Genomic DNA, 13,997 nt, shown 5'->3' on the forward strand with positions numbered 1-13,997 from the left:
CTGGTCATGTGCAAATTAAGTATTGTATAGTTCACAATGGACACCCATTTACAGTAAGAGGAGCATTTAAAAAGACTTGGACAGTTCAGCTTAAAAATGAGACAAGTAAGGAAGGGTATGATAGAGGTTATAAAAATCATGAATGGCATGGAGAAAGTCAATAAGGAAGTGTTATTTACCCCGTCACATAACACAAGAACCAAGGTCACCCAATGAAATAGGCAGCAGGTGTAAAACAAACACAAAGAAGTACTCCTGCACACAATGCATAGTCAACCTGCAGAACTTATTGCTGTGGAATGTTGTGAAGGCCAAAAGTACAGCAGGTTCAAAAAAGAACTAGGTAAGTTCATGGAGGATAGGTCCATCAATGGCTATTAGACAAGACCAGTGGTCCCCAACCTTTTCGTCTGGCAGGCGCCAGACGAAGGACCATGGCGGCAGTGGAGCACCCGCCGAAATGCTGCCAAATTTCTGCGGCATTTCGGCGGCGACGCCTCTCGATGACGTCGCTTATCGGTGGCAAGTGACATCATCGAGAGGCGTCGCCGCCAAAACGCTGCAGAAATTCGGCGGCTTTTCGGCGGATGCTCCACCGCCGGCCAGGACACAGGCGCATTTAGATGCGCCCGCGGGCACCGCATTGGGGACCCCTGGACAAGACAGTCAGGGATGCATCCCCATGGTCTAGATGTCCCTAAATCTCTGACTGCCAGAAGCTGGGACTAGAGACAGAGGACGGAACACTCGATAATTTCCCTGTTATGTGAATTCCCTCTGACGCATTTGGCACCAGACACTGCCCGAAGACAGGGTACTGGGTAAGATGAACCATTGGTCTGGCCCAGCATGGCCATTTTTATGTTCTCAGAGTCTGAGCAAAATGTTAATCAATAGATTGTGAAGGCTGAAGGAAAAAAACAAAAATAGCATAAGATATCCTGCTTAGAAATAAGACAATGAACTTTTGAAACTATATCTGGGGTGCAGATGAAAACCCAAAGTATTCCTTCAATCTCTGAGGACAAGCTGCCAGCAAGCTTGATTTTATGAGTTGGTATCTCAGACAACCTGGTTAAAAATGTTGAGAAAAGGACGTGGGGCAAGCTATTTTGTAGAAGACAGTGAAATGCCTTATTAGTTAAGTTTAGGCTTTAGAAAGTGTGTTATGATTTTGTTTTATATATAACCATTTGTTTCCAATATTCTCTATCACTTGTATCTCTGTTCTTTGATAATAAATTTATTGTTTTCACTATCTATTTGCTGTATGTTAAATAGAGTAGTGATACTGAGTTCAATCTTACAAGCTGATGTGTACTATTCCTTGAGGAACAGTGGATCTAAGAGTTCCAAGAATGCTCAGAGGAACAAGGGTTGAGCACTCCAGAAGGGATGGTTGGAGGACTCCGAAGTTGGTGTGTGCCTATCACCAGCCTGTAGAGAGAGAGCGAGGTCTAAAAGGTAGTGCTTGTGTTGTCAGAGTCTGGAAGTTTCAAGGAACTGATCCACAGCAGGCACAGACAAGACTTCCTCAAGCTAAGGGCAGGTGGTGGCAAGGTCCCTCACAACCCTCAGTACCAATAAGAAGTGTCACAGCTTCCTCAATCATTATATCACCTTCTCCTTCAAAGGCAGGTTTACAGATCCTTTCAAGAAATGTCTCATATTTGACACAACTAGAGAATTTAACCTTTTTCTCCCTCACTCCCCTCTCTCAAAGCAGCTTAGATTGGCACAGTCTAACCCTGGCAAAATTACCTTTCATCTACGTGGAGCTGAATGGTGGCAAAACGAACAAGGATAGCTTTTGCTTTGGAGACAAATTAGTGACCCAGGAAAGTTCCGAGTCCAAGAAACAGAAACCCTGGCCCACGACAAACCCTAGACTCCTGAATGGTAGAGAAAGACATCGGTGGCAGTCACACAATGTTAGTAGACCCCATTAAATAAACTAGTGATAACCAGGAGGATAGGATTTTTCAGAAGTGCTCAGCATTGGCCTAAATTTGATACTTCTGAAGTCAATGGGAGTTTACTATTGATTTCAATGAAAGCAGAGTTAGGTCAACACAGAGAGCTTTGGTCTAAACAATAACGCACCAGTTTTTAAAGACAAACTTCAGTCCCTGAGTTATGTAAAAAGAGTAGATGTGAGGAGCAGCACTAACTATTAGAAAAAGAAGCTCTGTACACTAAACAACTGTTGGTCTAACTATGAATTATTATTGATTAAAATAATATTCCAGTCTCTTTACCCTATTCCAACAATAAGAGAAATATAGAACTGGAAGGAACCTCGAGAGGTCACCTAGTCCAGCGCACTACATTGAGGCAGCACCAAATATACCTTAGATCATCCCTGACAGGCATTTGTCTAACTTATTCGTTAAAACCTCCAATGGTGGGGATTCCACAATGTCTAGTCCTGGGGAACCTCTGTGCACTGTGCACACTCAGAATTCATGGCCCCCGCGGATTTCTTTGCTTCCCCACAGAAAAATGGCTGCTGACACGAAAGAAAAGGGGAGCCACAAGGGCGGTAATGTGTCCCTCCCCAGCAGTGCAGGCACATCGTTTTGGGTGCCCAGAGCAGCCAGCAGAGAGGTAAGCCACTGTGAGAGATGGGGAGGAGGAGAAGAGAGGAAGGTGGTGCTGGATACACCCCAGCCAGTGGCTCCTACCCTGCGCCAGGCTAGTCCCAGCTGGGTGGAGGGCAGGGGAGGACAGGACTTCCTCTTCCCCTGCAAGAAGCAGATGGGACCAGGTCAGACCCACCCGCAGAAATCTCCCCAGTTGCAAGAAGCGCCACTCCACAACCCTCTCCCCACCACTTCCTGCCCCCATCGCTCATCAGCCATGGAGGGAGGGGTCATTGTACAGGGAGCTGCTCCCCCATCCGCACAAACCCTGTGCGTCCCGACCCCGCCATACCCAAAACCCCCATGCCAAAAGTCACCCTCCCACACCCAGAACCCCCATCACCAAGCCCCCTGCACCAAAACGCCCACCACACCAAGCCTCACCCCCTGCACCCAGACCCCCCCACTGAGCTCCACCACCCTGCATCTGGACCCGCACTCCTGCGCCTAGACCATCTCCTGCTGAGCCCCTGCACTGATAATCTCACACTGATGAGCCCCACCCTCCCTGCACCTGGACAACCCCAGTGAGTTCCCCCGAGACCTCCACCTCAATGAGCCCCAACCAGCTACACCCAGACCCCCCACCCTGCCAAGCCCCACTCCCCCTCACCCGAAGCCCCCCAACACTCAAGCCAAGCCCCGTCCCCCCAGACCGTCCCTGCTGAGCCCCAACCACCTGGGCCCCTCTGCAGAGTCCCACTCCCCTCTGCACTCGGACCCTCCAGTGAGCCATCCGCACACAGACTGCCCCACACAGAACCCTTTCATTCCACACCTGGATCCCCACACACTAAGCCCTTCCACACTTGGATTCTGCCAGGCTGACTCTGCCTGCCCCACCCCTGGATCTGGGGCCAGAGCTGGGCATGCATGCAAGACTCTGACCCTCTCTCTTGCTATCACGTGCCCAGGTTTTTTTAACCTTTCCACATAGGTCAGGTTTTCTAAACCTTTTATCATTTTTGTTGCTTTCCCCTGGACGCTCTCTAATTTGTCCACATCTTTCTTAAAGTGGGGCACCTAGAATTGGACATAGTACATCAGATGAGGCCTCACTAGCACCAAATAGAGCAGGAGTTACCTCCTGTGTGTTACATGTGACACTCTTATTAGTACTCCCCAGACTTATATTAGCCTTTTTTTTTTTTTTTGCAACTACAAAGAAAGGTGACAAATCTTAGAAACTGTCCCAGATTGACGTGTAAATACAGCATTTGGAAAAAATTGATAAATTAAACAGTAATAAGTCACCAGGATCAGATGGACCCAAGACTTCTGAAGGAACTCAAATATGAAATTGCAGAATTACTAACTGTGGTATGCAATCTATCACTAAAATCAGCCTACGTACCAGATAGCACTCCAATTTTTAAAAGAGGATTCTGAGGCAACCTCAGCAATTACTGGCCAGTCAGTCTATCTTCAGTAACAGGCAGACTGGTTGAAACTATAGTAAAGAACAGAATTATCAGACACACAGATGAACACAATATGTTTGTGAAGAGCCAATATGGCTTTTGTATAGGGAAATCATGCCTCACCAATCTATTAGAATTCTTGGGGGAAGAGTGGGCGTCAACAAACATGTGGACAAGAGTGAGCCAGTGGACATAGTGTATTTAGATTTTCAGAAAGCCTTTGACAAAGTCCCTCACCAAAGGCTCTAAAGCAAAGTAGGCAGTCATGGGATAAGAGGGAAAGTCTGCTCATGGATCAGTAACTGGTTAAAAGATAGGAAACAAAGGGTAGGAATAAAAGGCCGATTTTCACAGTTCAGCTTACAGATAGAAGCATGGACTAAGTTTCATCAAGTTTTGTTTTGCAGCAATGCTAATTTTCAACTTTTAAGTTTACACAGCAAAAGACTCTCCCAATGTATGTCTTTTAAGACTTGAAACATATGAGCTTTCCAGATAAAATCTTATTGAAGTCACTCTCCACAACATGAGAAGGGAACCTCTCAAGGTATAGAAATGGAGAAAGAGGAGAAGCCTAGACAACAGTTAATTTAGGATTACTGTACATTTTAATTATCACTTGAAGAAGTTCCATATTAGGTTTCTATACCCATCACGGTAGGATCTGAGCTGAAAAAGTTCAGTTATGGTTTTGTACTGAAAGAAAACCAGGCAACCCAAATTCTTAATTCACAACTATTCTAAATCCAAGGTGGGCAGAGAGAAGGAAGAGATAAGAGGAGCATTTAAATAATAGATTAAAATCTATTATGGGCCAATAGCGTTTGTTGTTGTTGTTTTTAAATGCTGTTCTAACTACACCTCTACCCCGATATAACGCGAATTCAGATATAACACGGTAAAGCAGCACTCCGGGGGGCGGGGCTGTGCGCTCTGGCAGATCAAAGCAAGTTCGATATAATGCAGTTTCACTTATAACACGGTAAGATTTTTTGGCTCCCAAGGACAGCGTTATATTGGGGTAGAGGTGTAATAAAGAACATGGGTTTTAAAGTGCCATATTTTGTGGAAGAAGGTCTGAAAATACATGTAGAAAACTTATTTTAAGCATTTTTTCCATTTTATCTATTCTCTCCAATACTCCAACCTATAGATTTACTTTTAGTATTTTGCTAGTGATAAAAGTTTAGGGACTGATATAGTTATACCTAGAATATCATTCTAAAATAACCTTTCAGGGAGAGATTTTGTAGTTAATGAGACTTCTGGGATAACTCATTGTTTATTCTATCTGAATTAGAAGATTATAGGTCAGTAGTTCAAGTTCAACCCAAGTAGGTAGTACTGAAAAGTCAATGGTATGTGATGGAGTTTGGCAGCATGCATAAAGCAAGTTTGTAGTCTTTGTCCACCACACAAATACCACTACACCACAGTTGATACCCTTCTCAGCAGAAAGGCCAAGACAAAGGTGAGTATGATGTTGAGGCACACTGACAGGGCAACATAGGGAAATTTGTCCTGGTGCTGCACCTGTTTGCAGATAACTTCAGACAAGAGGACATCTTTCACTAGCACTAAAATCAGTCAGCAACTTTAAAGAAAAAAATCTTTCTAACCCTTTGGGAATTCTGGATCATTACTCAAATATCCAAACATTCATGGGACAGCCAGTCTGGAAATGTCATCATTTTAAAAGCAAAACTACTTCATAACGGATTCTGTATAATGATGTGCCCTATTTCTCAGGTCTTCTCTCTTTACAGCCTTCTAGCTCTAAGCAAGCCTGTTGAAAGAAGTGGGAAATATGATTGGCACAATTCTCTTAGGACATGCAGTACTAAATTTAAACTGTTAGATACTAAAAACTAACTTAACGTAGCTTTATTAGCATTATTCAACTCTATATTTGCCTGGGATCTGACTCTATGAGAAGAGAAGAGCCGCTGTTAATTCCAGGCATAGAAGGGAACGGCAGCCCAAGGATGGAGTTGATCTGCCCTGGGGAACCCAGCAAACAGCAGTAGCCAAAGCCCAATCAGACAGTTAGCAATTAGCCCTATAGGAAAAACAAGACAGACCAGAGTTGACATTCATTTGGCTAAGGAATTTACTGTATATGGAGGGCACAAATGCAGGAACTCTACTTACATTTCCTGGGCAGCATGGGACTGACGCTTAGAACTGCCATTCATGAACAAATAGAAATGTTTGTGGCTTAGATCCAAGGCCCTGTGTACTATGAGATTATGTGGCTGCATAATTCAGTTTTGTAAGGCTGCCACATAAAGGGATGTCAGGGACTTGGCAGCTGGGGAGCCTGGAAGTAACTGAAGGAGCCAAACAAAATACAGGCAACTGAAAGAAGCACTTGCATTAGCAGAATTTAAGAGCTCTCCAAAAGAGGTATTTCCCCCCAGCTGCAGTGCATCCTCAGTGCTCCAGGAGAGGTTACATCAAAAGCTCTACCAAAGTGGAGCTGGGGATGGCTCCTTTCCTATGTGCCTTAGGAGAGCTATAAGAGGGAATGAGTCTATCCTCTGGAGTTCATATTTATTTATAGGAATTTCTAGGGCACTCAATTTAATACCAAAGCACTTTACAAACTTGAATTTATTCATATGAAAAACAGAAATATTAGGCTCATTTTACAGATAGGAAACCTGACACACAGAGAAGTGAAGTGGCTTGCTTATGGTTACACTGTAAGTCTATGGAGGCCAGAAATACCTAGGAATAATACTGTAGTCTGTGAACTCCTTTGTGCCATAACCACAAAACTACGCACCCTTCCTCCCCATTCCAAAACTGCTCCAAAGCAGAGCTCTGCCACATAGACACTTCCTCCTGCTCACCATTAACTTTTACAAATCCCCAGTTAGAGCTACATTCTCAGAAAGTCCATTGCCCTCTATGCTCCCAGCCAGGCCTAATTCCAGGAAATCCTCTCCTAGCATCTGCTGCATATTTCCCGGAGAGTAAGTGGAACAGCTCAGTGCAGACTTTTGAACAATGGTTAGGATGAGATCTAAACAATGTTGTCACTAGAAACCTTCGTCACACAATTTACAGTTTATATCAGATAGTACTTTGCTTAGAACACAGTATACAGTCTGTGATCCAAAATAAGCGACTAAGGGCTAGAGGTATTTAGGTATTTAATGCCCTTTAAAATCTGGAATTATCAACCCTGAAGAAATAGGAGGACATATAGCCTCTGTGATCCAATCACATAATGGTAAGGTTATGATAGCCAGACTTGAGCAGATTTAACATCCAATAGTGTACACTCAAAAACAGCCCCATGCAATAAAAATGAATACAACTGAATGGAAGGTGGCCAGATGGGGCAACAGGGCTGATGCAGAGAATCATCACTAATAATGCATCATTAAACCATTCATTTAAACCGTTTCTTGGACCATTTCAGTTTTGGGACCTGCAAAAAACTATCCTGTTGTGACATGAAAACACAACGTAATTGTGATAAGTAATTTTCCTTGTGGGACAAATTCATAAAAGGGGAAACTATAGCACCAGTAGCAAATATCTAATGAGTCAGGGAAATCTGATGAATGGTAATGTATCACAAGATGTATTTCAGTCTTCTTCATAAGCCACATAGGCTGCCTGCCCTGCAAGGACGAGCCAAGGGTCTCCCCACTCTGCAGGAGAGAGAAGCAACCAAGGGCACATACACCTCTACCCCGATATAATGCGACCTGATAGAACACGGGTTCGCATACAACACGGTAAAGCTCTGATACGCTGCTCTGAGCGGCATGTTAAGGGTGTCGGGCCAGGCCAAGGCTGAGGGGTTTGATAAGGGGCAGTGGGTCTCGGGAGCAGTCAGGGCCCCCCCCACCCAGGGTCTGGGGGGCAGGAGCACTTTTGGGGGCCCCGCAGTCCCAGAGTGGCCCGGGGGATTAGCGGGGGGCCGGGAGCAGCACGCTCTGCTTCCCTCGCCCCAGCCTGCTCCACTCTGCCAACTCCCAGCCGCAGCGCTTCACTTCCTGCCGCAGGTGAGTGCAGGACCTTTCCCAGCTGCCCCCCAGTGATACGGCTGGGGCTGAAGCAAGGAAAGCGGAGCAGGCTGGGGCCACGCCGCTCCGCTTCCCGCTGCGGGTGAGTGCGGGCGGGGCATCCTTTCCCCAACCTCTCTGCACTCACCGAGGGAACGAGGAACAGGGGGATGGCAAAGCAAGTTTGATATAACACGGTCTCACCTATAACACGGTGAGATTTTTTTGTCTCCCAAGGACCACGTTATATTGGGGTAGAGGTGTCCCTTCAGAAATTGTTGTCATTTCTCTTCCCCTGCCCACACTGAGGCCAAGTGCCCTCTGTGAGTGCACTGTAAGGAGGCCATTCAGGATGAGCCAGGGCTGCGAAGGAGGTTGACTGGGGTGAAACTTTCTTTTGACTATTTGTCCATAGCTCTATAGCAGTTGGTCTATCTTGTCTATTAGTCTATTAGATTGTAAGCTCTTCAGCACAGGGACTAGTCTACTCTACATCTGTACACTGCCTTGCATAATACCCCCACCCCCATGAGAGCACTCAAGCCCTAAAGAATACAAATAAATAAAACTAACAAGAGATACAGAACACTAGTTATTAAATAAAATTGGCCACACTGTACCCAGTGCCTTTACGTATCTGACATATCTTCCTACTGTTCGTCTATCCTACCAAGTATGGCACAACTCAAGTCACTCTGCATGATCAGTCCCCTTCAACCTGAGCTACTAGCCCCTCTTGCCCCTGGGCTGTTAGGCACCTTAGCGAGTGGCTATTCTGTTACATGTGAAAGCAGGCAAAGGTCAGAGTTAAGGCTAACTGTAGCATAGGCACATTTCTGGGCTCAGAAAGAACCCCTGATCATCAGCTATGTGGGATGGGTGCTGCAAGAGAGTCTGATTCCTTTGCCTAGGATCAGCTTCCCCTAGCTCCTGCTGCTCTGCAAGGAGCTGTCCTCTTCCACTACCCACCACCTTGCCTCCTGAAAAGCCCTGTCACACACACCCCCAAGTAGGCAATAGCCCCCCTCAGGGCTCCCCTCCAACACTCCCCCTCCCCGCACACTCCCCTCCAACACCCACCCTAGCGAGCAACAGCCACCTTCCCTGCAGGCTCCCCCTCAACACCCCCCCCCGGCGACAAACAGCCCCCCCCCATGTGCTCCCTCCCAACACGCCAGCGCCCCGTCTCCGCCCCAAACCTCTCCTCTCCCCGCTCACGCGCACCTGGAACTCCAGCCCATAGATCACTGGCGCGTCGTCCTCCATGACCGCCCCACGGCTGCTCCCGCAAGGCCCCCCCTCCACAGCCGCACGTCCCTTTCCCCCAGCCTGAGCCGGCTCCCCGGTTTCACGCGTTACTCGCTAGCCCAGGGGCCTTTCTGAGCCACTGCGGCATCCGTTGCTCTTCCCTTCCGGGTGATGTGACGGCGACGCAGGCGCCGTGGCGACCGTTCCGTGGTTGGTGGCGCAGACGCAGTAGCTGCTGGACCCTTCGGGCGGCGGTGGTGCGAGGCTGCTGCTGCTGGCGCTAAGCAGGTGAGGGTCGGGGCTGTAGCGGGGATGGGGAGGCCGGGCCCGGGAACCGCTGTGGTCAGCATGGCGTGGGGCAGGCGGCGAGCGGGCCTGCGGTTCCCTAGCGTGGAGCTGGCCGGGCCGGGCCGGGGTCCCGGCTTGGGTGAGGCGGCAGCAGAGGTGCCGCCCCGCTGGGCTCTCGCTTGTGCTACGAGGGTCTGGCTGCCGCACGCAGAGCGGAGTTTTCCCCATAGCGGGATCGTGGGATCTGCCTGAAAGTGAACCCCAGGGAGAGGCCTTGAGCCAGGCCCGAGGGGCTGGGACGCCCCCTTTCCCTTCCTCTATTGGACAGTGGCCATGTTCTTCCGCCGCACCCGGGTGTAGTAATGAGACTCCGTGCGGACGTCCTGCTTCATCCCCCCGGCTTGCGGATCCCCCTTCCGCCTTGTGTGCGGTACCTGCCAGGGAGTTTCAAACCCACTCTCTATATCCGCGCTATTACCTTTAGAGGTAGCGGGTACTGACTGGCCAGGCCAAAGGTTTAGCCTGGTGAATTAGCACAGATGCCCATAAAGACTCAGAAACACGAAATTCCGTGACAAAGCTGGGAACACACCTGTATTTATTTGCCAGTGCATTATAAACCAGTGGTTCTCAACCTTTTTGGGCTCAGGACCCATTTGTAAATGTTTATGGCCTGTCGTGACACAGTAAATAACCTGGAGGTGGTTTTGTTTGGATCCTGCCCAGCACTCACCCCACAGCGGTGGCTCCTGCAGCTCCTGGGCTGTGGCAGGGCTTGGCTCTCTGCTCTGGGCTTTGCAACCTCCAAGTTTCAGTGCAGCTCAGGTTTGGCCCTGCCCCCTTCACTGGACCAAATTTGAGTGAGTGGAGTTGTGACCTGGCTCATGGGATTGCAGTGCCACTCTAAGGCCTGGTCTACACTAGGCGTTTAAACTGGTTTTAGGAGCGTAAAACCGATTTAACGTCACACCCGTCCACACTGAGAGGCCCTTTATATCGGTATAAAGGGCTCTTTAAACCGGTTTCTGTACTCCTCCCTAACGAGAGGAGTAGCGCTAATGTCGGTATTACCATATCGGATTAGGGTTAGTGTGGCCACAGATCGACGGTATTGGCCTCCGGGCGGTATCCCACAGTGCACCACTGACCGCTCTGGACAGCAATCTGAACTCGGATGCAGTGGCCAGGTAGATAGGAAAAGCCCCGCGAACTTTTGAATATTTCCTGTTTGCCCAGCGTGGAGCTCCGATCAGCACGTGTGGAGGTGCAGTTAAAAATCAAAATAAAGAAAGAGCTCCCGCATGGACCATGCGGATGTGATCGCTGTAAGGGCAGGCAAATCTGTTCTATCAGCGCTCCGTTACAGAAGACGAAATTCAAAATCATTTTTTAAAAATCTCCAGACAGACGCCATAGCAGGGGCTCAGCACACTGCTGCGTGACAAGCGTAACGGAAAGCCAAAGAATCAAATGGACGCTCATGGACTGGAGGACTCAAGCTATCCCACAGTTCCTGCAGTCTCCGAAAAGTATTTGCATTCTTGGCTGAGCTCCAAATGCTTCTAGGGTCAAACACAGTGTCTGCGGTGGGTCAGGGCATAGCTTGGCAATTTATGCACCCCCCCCCCAGAAGTGAAAGGGAAAAAAATCCTCTCTTGACTCTTTAACATGTCACCCTATCTTTACTGAATGCTGCAGATAGATGCGATGCTGCAGCACTCAACACCAACATCCTTGCTCCCCCCCCCCCGCCATGGGTGGCTGATGGTGCAATATGACTGGTATCCTCGTCATCAGCGTATTGGCACATGGGGCAGTGCAAAAGGACTGGTAACCATGCAGACTAGCATCAGTTAGGTCAATCAAGGGCGCCTGGCCCTAATTTTTCCTGGTAGATGGTGCAGTACGGCTGATAACCATCGTCATCATAGCAACAGGGGGCTGAGCTCCATCAGCCCCCACCCTTCATGTGTAAAAAAAAGATTCAATTGCCCCTGGACTAGCAGAGGGATGCTGGGCTCCTCTCCTCCACACTCCTTAATGTCCTGTCTGGACTATCATAGCAGCTGGAGGCTGCCTTCCACTCATTTCTCACTAACAAGTCACTGTGTCTTATTCCTGCATTCTTTATTACTTCATCACACAAGTGGGGGGACAATGCTATGGTAGCCCAGGAAGGCTGGGGGAAGAACGGAATGAACAGGTGAGGTTCTTGCAGGAGCACCCCCTGTGAATAGCATACAGCTCATAATTTCTGTGGGATCTGACACAGAGCAGCTGTGCTCTCTGGTTCTATGATACAGTGGTTCTCTAGTACACTTGCCCATATTCTAGGCAGGACTGATTCTATTTTTAGATACCAAAAAGGAGGGTTTGACTCAGGGAGTCATTCCCAATTTTGGCTTTTGCGCCCCTGGCTGATCAGCCAGGGGCACTTATGACAGCAGCAAATGGTACAGTGCAAAAGGACTGGTAACCATGATCATCTTATTACCAATTTATGGTATGGTAGATGGTACAGCATGGCTAGTAACCATCTCTGCTGTCATGCAAAAGCAAAAGCATGCTGCTGTGTAGCGCTGCTGAATCGCCTCTGTGAGCGGCATCTAGTACACATACGGTGATAGTCACAAAAGGCAAAACAGGCTCCATGATTGCCATGCTATGGCATCTGCCAGGGCAATCCAGGGAAAAAAGGCGTGAAATGCTTGTCTGCCGTTGCTTTCCCAGAGGAAGGAGTGACTGACGACATTTACCCAGAACCACCCGTGACAATGATTTTTGCCCCATCAGGCACTGGGATCTCAACCCGGAAATTCCAAGGGACGGGGGAGGCTGCGGGAACTATGGGATAGCTACGGAATAGCTACCCACAGTGCAACGCTCCAGAAATCGACGCTAGCCTCGGACCGTGGACGCACACCACCGATTTAATGTGTTTAGTGTGGCCGCGCACACTCGATTTTATACAATCTGTTTTGCTAAACCGGTTTATGTAAAATCGGAATAATCCCGTAGTGTAGACGTACCCTAAGCTTTGGCCTACCCAGATGCCTGTGCTGGGCTAAACCTGAGTGGTGCTGGGAACCCAGAGGTTGGAGTGCCTGGACCAGGGAGGTGAGGCCTGCCAGCCCTGTGGGACAGGAGCTGCTACGTGACCCTTTGAAATATTCTGGCAACTCAGTTTTGGATCCCGACCCACGAGTTGAGAAACCCAGTTATAGACGACAAAGGAAGGGAATGAACTACTCACAAAGCAGGCTAAAAGTATTTTCAGTGAGTATAACTGGTAGAAATTTTTCATTAAGATTTTAGAATAACTTTGGCCCATTCTGCAATGAGACCTGTTCCTGTGCCTGTGCAAAGTACTGTTGTTTTCAGTGAGATTCTGCATGGATTCAGTACCAGGCTACCTGTAGTTTTATATATAGAAAGATAAATAAATCAAAATTTTAAAAAATGTAATCATTACTTAGTCTGAGATTAGGAGCAAATTAGAAGCCTCCAAGGTTAAAGAAATAAATTCATTTTAAATTCATCTCCCAGAAAAATTAGCTTCTTTCTCCAAACCTGCATAGGCTTTGAAATATGGGAAAAATATAGCATTTTTTGTTTGTTTTTCACAATCAAAAGGTAAAATAGAGTGTATTTACTGAATTTTGCCAGAAGCTGTGATGAAGAACCCCACTTGGGGGTATACAAAAGTTTAGATGTTAAAAAGAGAGGTTTAAAAATGCCAGTTAGGTTTTAAAAAATTGCTAGAGAATTGTAGAAATCTTCACCTTTGAGATCTTTGGGGGGGGAAAACAAGATTCGCTTATTACAAATTTTTAGTAAAATTTTCTATATCTTTAGCTTTCCTCTGCAGAACTGCATCTTTTATCAACAAATATTCCACATCTACCTGTGTTTCTTAGATTTAATTAATCTTTTTCTTCAGTGTGTTCCGTATTTCACTCCCATTCAGATATTTTTCTAGATAGTAAACAGGATTTTGATTTTATTCCAATGAGGAAAAAACTTCCAAGCTTTGAATTGATGAATAAATATACATAGTGTTATTTAGAAAATAGTTGTGAGACTAAAAGACCTAGCAGTGTTTTCAGCCGGTTAAACAGTGTCATGTTTACACCATGGTAGATAACAGGAAATGTAACAGGGATTATGTGGTGGGAGAAAACCTGCTCCTTGTAACTTCAAACCCATTCAAAGTTACAGAGGCATCAGTTACTCTAAATTTTTCTATAGAAGGCTGTCTCATTTTGCTGCTTAAGTTTGGGAGCCACACTGAACGGAAGAGTAGAATACATCTTCTTGAGGCACTGGGGTGGAGTCGGAGAGAAGGAATTGTACTACAGGTGCCTAAAGAATTCCTA

General features: G+C 47.2%; 2 protein-coding genes across 5 annotated transcripts in view; one reads left to right on the forward strand and one right to left on the reverse strand.

Annotated features, from left to right (window-relative positions):
- The window catches only part of EIPR1 (EARP complex and GARP complex interacting protein 1), a 172,581-nt gene extending 163,140 nt beyond the window's left edge, over positions 1-9,441 (reverse strand). For 2 of the 3 annotated variants that reach the window (XM_039530233.1, XM_039530230.1), the window contains exon 1: positions 9,310-9,441. In XM_039530233.1, coding sequence (XP_039386167.1) covers positions 9,310-9,351 — 42 coding nt within the window. In that variant the 5' untranslated portion in view covers positions 9,352-9,441. Of the gene's footprint in view, positions 1-5,682; positions 5,850-9,309 lie in introns of all 3 variants that reach the window. The other variant, XM_039530231.1, reaches the window with a different exon arrangement.
- Positions 9,442-9,489: 48 nt separating this feature from the next.
- The window catches only part of TRAPPC12 (trafficking protein particle complex subunit 12), a 94,283-nt gene continuing 89,775 nt past the window's right edge, over positions 9,490-13,997 (forward strand). For both annotated transcript variants that reach the window (XR_005596154.1, XM_039530229.1), the window contains exon 1: positions 9,490-9,621. The gene's annotated coding sequence lies outside the window, so the exon portion shown is untranslated. The remainder of the gene's footprint in view (positions 9,622-13,997) is intronic.

The sequence above is a fragment of the Mauremys reevesii genome, linkage group 3 (genome assembly GCF_016161935.1).
Source record: "Mauremys reevesii isolate NIE-2019 linkage group 3, ASM1616193v1, whole genome shotgun sequence".
Taxonomy (NCBI): domain Eukaryota; kingdom Metazoa; phylum Chordata; order Testudines; family Geoemydidae; genus Mauremys; species Mauremys reevesii.